Here is a 7,411-nt window from a genome sequence, read left to right on the forward strand (position 1 = left end):
CACAGTTCCCAGGACACCAGCCTGTGGAAGGGGCATTACCCAGGACGTGGGCAAAATTCCTCCTCGTGGAGCCTCATGCTGACATTGCCTTTCCAAATCCCAACGTGCCCGTATCAGTCTTAAGGGATCCATCCTCCCATGAACAGCTCTCTGGCTTTGCTCAACCTGGATGTCTCCTGCCACTTTTTCCCAGGATAAAGGAGTTGTGGGGTCCAGGATAAAGGAGTTTTGGGGAAATCGGAAGGAGAAGCACCAGCACAACCATCACAAGACCATGCCAGAAGCAACAGCATTTGGCAGCAGCCTTTCCCTGAGGAGCAGACGAGGATGAATCCTTTGGCTGAAGACCCCAAGAATGTCCTGCTGGGATAGACGTGCCAGCTTCCCCCCAGTGTCCAGGAATGCCACCTGGGTGTGGTGATGATCTCAAGGGAATGTTTTTGTCTCTTCCCTGCTCTGCTCAGGCTCTGGGATGGAGCTGGACTCAGCAGCATCCTCACGCCACCTGCTCCTGTTGAGGGCTGACCAGGCCAGGTGGGCAGGGAAGCTTCAAAGATAGGGAAGAGAGAGGAGAAGCAGGGAACAATCCCATTGGGAAGAGAGATGGAGAGGCAGAGGGGAAAGCAAGACAAGCCATGGAAGGGCTGAGGGGTCCATGCCATTACCTGCTCGGATCCAGCGCATCCTGAGCATGCTGAGAGCCGACGTCAAGCTCCCGCCGTATCCCTGCTCTCTCCCTGTGTCATTATTCCCTGAGCTCAGCTCCTCCAACTCCCAGGGCTGTCACTGCCTGCTGGTTTTTCTATTCCCTCTGGGAAGAGTGGGAGGGCTGGGGAGGCAGCTGGGCAGCCGCCGCTTCGTGCTGGGATTTGGGACCGCGAGGGGATTACCCGCGGGGATGGTCATGTGTTTGTGCTGTACCAGCTTCCCCGGGCCCATTCCGGCACGGGCTGACTCCCAGCTCCCAAAGAACTCTGGGCAAAGCCTCTTACCTTCCCACAGCGCCAGCCAGGTCCTGCAGCGACTGTCACCTGTGCCGCCACTGCATCCCCGAGCCACTCCTCCCGTGTCCGGGGCACAGAGCCCCCTGGCAGGGAAACTGCTAGGCTTTTCCAAGGTGTTCTCCCCCTGCCACAGCAGCTCCGTGTGGGAAAAGCTTTCTCCAGCATCAGGGCTCCGAGATGGATTTTGGGGGCAGACAGAGGGTGAAGAGTGAGCAGTGAGCAGGAAGCCCCAAAAGAGCCATTTTTTTAAGGAATTCTAAGAAAATTGATGATATGATCTGTGTAGCTGCATTTCTATGTCAAGCCCAGGAACCTAAAACATGGGACACCAGGATAGACCCCCGCTGTCCTCCTGCCCCTTCTGCTCCTAGTTTTCAGCCTCAAGACATCCCAAAGCCGTAGGAAGACTCGGAAGCAGTCCCTGGGTTCTCATGGATTCACTGGTTTACACCAGCAGGAATCTCACCAGTGAACTTCTCCACTCATTCCCACCACCACCAAATCCCTCTTATAGCACAGCATGGGGGACAAAGGGCAATCCCAGCTGTCCTGGGGTCACCTCACTGCCTCAATTCCAGCATTTTATATTCCTTCATCCAAGGAAAACAGGGAAATGCTCCAGACCTCTTCCTGCAGGGTGACACTTGCTACTCACAGGCACAAAGTGGTCCACAATCAAAGTCACCCAGAGTGTTACCAACACCAGGAACACATAGACAGGCTGTCCAGAGAAGTTGTGGATAACAGAGGGTGGATTTAGATGGGATATTGGGAAGAAATCCTTCCCTGGGAGGGTGGTGAGGTGCCGGAATGAATTTCCCAGAGAAGCTGTGGCTGCCCCATCCCTAGAATGTCCAAAGCCAGGTTGGACAGGGCTTGGAGCAACCTGGGCCAGTGGAAGGTGACCGTGTCCATGTGGGATTGGGTGATCCTGAAGGTCCCTTACCACCCAAACCATTCCAGGATTCCATGATCACACAAATCCAAACACTGCGATAAGCAAAACCATCCACTCCTGGTCACTTTGAACTTGGAGATTCCTGTGCACACACATCCCAGCAACCCCTGCACGGACACACAGCTGCTCCACAGACAATATTCCCAGCTCTCCAACCACCTGTCCTCTATGAAAACCTGTAGAGCTGCTGAATAACCCTCATGGAAATCTCCCCCTTCTGTCTAACCAACTCTTGCCTTTCCCAGCTCCACCCCGACCCCAAACCCACCAAACTTCCAGCGCTCACTCTCCTTTCTCTGCTCCTTTCCCAAATTCCCGCTTCCCAGCCCCCACCAGCCCTGATCCGCTCATCTTTCCTGCTGTACATTCTTCCCCAAGCCCTTATCTCATAAATTAGCCGGGAGAGGGATCCCAAATAGCTGAGCTGTGGCGTAAGCGTTTTCCTGAGGCAGGGGCAGGCGGGAGCAAGGGAAAGGTTGGGAGCAGGATGCCAGCCAAGGGTCAGACGCTGTCAACTCCCTCCCTTCCCTTTGAAACCAAACACAAACGCTCCAGGAACACTCCCAAACCCATGGAAAGCTCCCTTCCCTCTGCTGCCAGCACCCCCCGGCATCCCACACTCATTGCCTCCAGGATTTTTGCCTTAGCTCTCCTCAGCAGGATGGTCCTGGGCGCCTCCAAACACATGGATCAGCTGTGCTAACACAAACCATGGAATTTGGAAGATTCTTGAGTGGGAAGGGATGATCCATGAGGATCATCCAAGTCCAACTACAGGCGCTGCACAGGACAATCCCAAAAATTCCAGCATGTGCCTGAGAGCACCAGGACAGCGAGGATATTCCAAACACAGGAAAAGCCCAGCTTGAGGACACTCAACACAGAAAGCCAGGATTGCATTCCCAGCACTTCAATCCCAGGAAAGCATGAAGTTTTTCCCAGTGTGTCTTTTCCCTCAGAGGCTTCTCTCTAGAGCTTCCCCAAAAGTCAGAACATAGCCTGGGATCTTTCCCATAATTTTTCTGTTTCTCCATCCTCACATGCCTCAGATCTCACCCTCAAAGAGCAGACAGCCACATTCCAGGGAAATAAGCATACTTAGGAAAGCAAGGATATCCATGGAAGTAAATATATCTAGGAAAACAAGGATATCTAGGGAAACAAGAATAACCAGGAAAACAAAGGATACCCAGGAAAACAAGGACATCCATGGAAATAAATACATCCAAGAAAACAAGGATATCCAGGGAAACAAGGATATCCAGGAAAACAAGGAAATCCTGCCTTAGCTAACACCAAGGAAAATTTAAGAAAATCAAGATCCATCTCTCATAGCTGAGAAAACCAGAGGCACCAACTGGACCTGAGATTTTGGGAGCACTTAATTCCCAAAACAAGCCTGGCTCTGCAGATGGGACCAGCCACCAATTCTAGCCAAAGTCCAGGATTTGGAATGTTCACAGGCAGCAATTCTTCCACAGCTGCACCAGCACAGCCCCTACTCCCAAAAGTCTTCATGAAGAGCTCGGTTAATCCTTGTCTGACAGTGGGAAATACCGAGGGCTCGTGGATTCCTCCAAAATTTTCTGGGATTGCTTACAGCAGGCTCAGATCCCAGGAAAACCAGAGTCAAAGGAAAGAGAATTCCCAAATTATTCCAGAGTTCTCAGCCTGCAGGAAGAAATCTCTTCAGGAATAGGATGATCTGTGAGAAGAAGAAAATATTTCACTCTAAGAGAAAAACGGGTTGGAAAATTATTTCCTCAGGATGGGAATCCACTGATAAATTTTAAAGGAGTGATAGGATAATTAATTTATTCCTGTAAATTACTGAATTCCAACAGATCTATTTTTTACCACATCCAGAAACCATTAATTCCTCAGGAGGGCCAGATTCCAGGGTAAATCCAACTCCGTGCCATGATTTAAGGCCCTTCACTCCCAAAAAAACAAGAGGATCAGCTTGGCCCAGAATTCCTCAGAGCACCCCAATTAAACCAGGCACAAGAGGGAAAAATGGAGCAGCAATTCCTGGTGGTAAAACTTTCTCCTCTTCCATTCTCCCCCTCCAGCTCCGTGTCGGACAGATGCTCTGGAATAACAGTGGGAAAGGGATTGAGCTGCCCAAACAAAGTTGTGCTCCATGGAATATTCAGCTCAGAGAGGTTTTAAGGATTTTATAGCTGAGGGTAAGAAATATCCTTCAGGCACAGTCTCCTTGATCCTGGATCTTTACACAGACAGGATGGTTTCAATTGAAAAGAAAGAAAGAAAGAGAGAGAGAGAGAGAGATAAAGAAAGAAAGAAAGAGAGAGAGAGAGAAAGAAAGAAAAGAAGAAAGAAAGAAAGAAAGAAAGAAAGAAAGAAAGAAAGAAAGAAAGAAAGAAAGAAAGAAAAAGAAAGAAAGAAAAAAGAAAGAAAGAAAAAGAAAGAAAGAAAAAGAAAAAGAAAGAAAGAAAGAAAGAAAGAAAGAAAGAAAGAAAGAAAAGAAAAGAAAAGAAAGAAAGAAAAAGAAAGAAAAGAAAAGAAAGAAAGAGAAAGATATAAAAAGAAGGAAAAGGAAAGGAGGGAAAAGGAAGAAAGGAGGAAAAGGAGAGAGAAAGAAGGAAAAAACAAAGAAAGGAGAAAAAAGAGAGGAAGAACCCCAGGATGGTTGAGGTTGTCAGGGACCTCTTGGAGTCATCTTGCTTGAGCAGGATCATCCCCAGCAAGCAGAAAGAACAAGAAAATAAGAAAAGAAAGAAATCTCCACATTATAATAAAGATGCTCTGGAGGAGAGAGAGAAATTCCATGTCTCCAACTGAAGAGAGGGAGAGCTGGTCCATAAAAAATGTTGGGATGCTGAGCCAGGGCTGTGCAGGACTCCTGGGAGGTGCTCAGCACCCCCAGGAAGGGAAGTAGCAGAGCAGGATTTAGGAACTTGGCCCAACTGAAATCTTAAAACTGAAGGAGACCGACCCCAGGAGGCTGCAGGGAATATGGGCTGGGAGCAGCCGATAAGAGCCCTTGTGGTGAGGCTTTCCATCCTCACTAATCCCGGGGCTCAGGGGAATCTGGGATCATGGCTGGAATTAACAGGGGGGGCTTTTTCCTTTGAAGAAGAGGAGATGCCTTACTAAAGGATCACATGGATGCTGGGAGAGAGGGAAGTGAGGAGGAAGCAGCTTGAGCTTCCACTCACTCCCAGGAGCATCTTCTGTTTGTGGTGTTCCCACTTCCCAGGATAAATCCTTCTGCCAGCCAAAGAATCCACAGGGACACCACTGTCCCACACCAAATGGGAACTCACTGCACAGTCCTGCTGCTCAAGAGGGGATCCCAGCTGATCCCTGGACCGGGACCCACCCCAGGACCTGTTGGCGCAACGGAGCCTCACCAGGACAGGCATGTTATTCCCTCAAGGAGCACATCCATGTGCCAGGGGCTCATCTCAACGGACACAGCCTGTGGCAACTAAAGCTCGGCCTGGCAAAAGGCCCACTGGGAACCGAGGGAGAGAAACAAAGGCAACGAGAGGGAAGGAGAAGGAACCAAACACTCCACAGGGAAGAGCGGAGCGTGCCAACAAAGCCAGAGCAAGGAAGGGAACACGGAGCCGAGGCAGGAACAACAATGAGATCGGGCTCCCAACACATCCCAGCTCAGCCACGAGCAACCACATTTCATCCAACAGAGGCCAAATTCTCTTCCCGACCACTTTTCCACCCTGATGGGGAGGAGAGTGAGCCACAGCCATGTGGTGTCCAAAGCTGTCCAGGCTCCGGCAAACATCTCTGATCCATAAGCCACAGGCAGTGCCAGGAGCCTGCTCCTGCTCCAAGGATGGTGAGGAACATTCCAAGGTCCTTGCTGGGGCCACAGTGGGAATCTAATGCACGACACAACACAATTCCCAGGATATCCAGCTTGGCACTGGAAGATGCAGAACTACCCCTGGATTGTGCCCAGGGACAGGGATCTGTGCCATTCCAGGGCTAGACAAGGCTATGATGGTATGGAGCCAGGCTGGGAGAGCTGGGACTGCTCAGCCTGGAGAAAGGAAAGCTCCAGGGAGACGTCAGAGCCCGTTCCAGTGCCTAAAGGGGCTCCAGGAGAGCTGGAGAGGGAACGTGGGACAAGGGCATGAAGTGACAGGACAGGGGGAATGGCTTCCCACTGCCAGAAGAGAGGGACAGATGGGATATTGGGGGGAATTTCCTCCCTGTGAGGGTGCTGAAGCCCCGGAATGGATTTCCCATAGCAGCTGTGGCTGCCCCATCCCTGGAAGTGTCCAAGGCCAGGTCGTCGGGGTTGGAGCACCTTGGGCTAGTGGAAGGTGTCCCTGCCCGCGGCAGGGGGAGGCACTGGATGATCCTTAAGCTCCCTTCCCTCCCAACCCATTCCAAGGCGCGATCCGCGTCCAGCCTCCGGGGGATCCCGGCAGCGGGCCGGGAATCCGGGATCGCCGCTACCCCGTTACCTTCAAAGAAGCGCTGCAGAGCCTCTGTCTCGTCCACCACCTCCATGGCTGGGCCATGCACGGGCCGGCCCCGCCTCAGTCCGTGCGGCTGCAGGGGGGCATCGCCCCGGCCCGGGGGGCTCCGCCGCGACCCCCGAGAGCCGTCCGAGCCCTCCGGCCGCTCTCCTCAGCTCCGGCCTCTCGCTGCCGCTGCCAGCGCCCAGCGCGGCTGCCCGATGCCCATCGGCGTCCGCCGAGCGCTGCCCCGGACTTGGGCTGCTGCAGCCGCTCCTCCCTCTTTCCCTGTTTCCCTCCCTCTTTCCCCCTTTCCCACCCTCTTTCTCCGTTTCCCTCCCTCTTCCCCTGCCCTTCCCCGCCCGCCGCTCCTCCTCCTCCTCCCGCCTGCTCCTGGCAGCGCGCTCGGGGCACGTTTGCGAGTGGGGTTTGGTAACGCCATGGAGTCGGCGGGTTGCCAAAAGTCACCTGAAAACAGTGGCGAAGCACCAAAAGCAAATCCCGAACTCAAATCCGGTCGCAACGCACTAAAAAGCAGTCACAGGCCAGCAAGAAACAGCCACAAGCCATCCAAAGCCTGCCACTAAGCACCAAAAACCAGCGACTAAAACACCAAAATCTGTACACAAAGCACCAAAAAAAAAAAGCCAGAAATGACCAGAAAACAGCCACAAGCCACAAAAACCCCAGACACAAACTACCCAAATCTGCCCAGAAACCACAAAAAAAAAAAAAAAACCCAGCTGCAAAGCACCAGAATTTGTCCGAAAGGCACCAAAACCACTCACAAAGCACCAAAATCTGTGCACAAAGCGCCAAAACCCCTCACAAAACACCAAAAATTGTGCACATAACACCAAAATCTGCCCCAAAGCAAAGTCATAAGGCATCAAAAAAACAGCCAAAAGCCACCAAAATCTGTCCACAAAGAACCAAAACCACTCACAGAGCACCAAAATTTGTGTACAAAGGACCAAAAATACTCACAAAGCACT

General features: G+C 51.8%; 1 protein-coding gene across 1 annotated transcript in view; it reads right to left on the reverse strand.

Moving 5' to 3' along the window:
- Positions 1–6,711, reverse strand: part of MYRF (myelin regulatory factor) — a 44,453-nt gene extending 37,742 nt beyond the window's left edge. The window contains exon 1 of the mRNA XM_085063632.1: positions 6,423–6,711. Coding sequence (XP_084919758.1) covers positions 6,423–6,468 — 46 coding nt within the window. The 5' untranslated portion in view covers positions 6,469–6,711. The remainder of the gene's footprint in view (positions 1–6,422) is intronic.
- Between the last annotated feature and the right edge of the window lie 700 nt (positions 6,712–7,411).

Source organism: Lichenostomus cassidix, chromosome 5, assembly GCF_008360975.1.
Source record: "Lichenostomus cassidix isolate B80296 chromosome 5, HeHo_3.0, whole genome shotgun sequence".
NCBI classification, from domain to species: Eukaryota; Metazoa; Chordata; class Aves; order Passeriformes; family Meliphagidae; genus Lichenostomus; species Lichenostomus cassidix.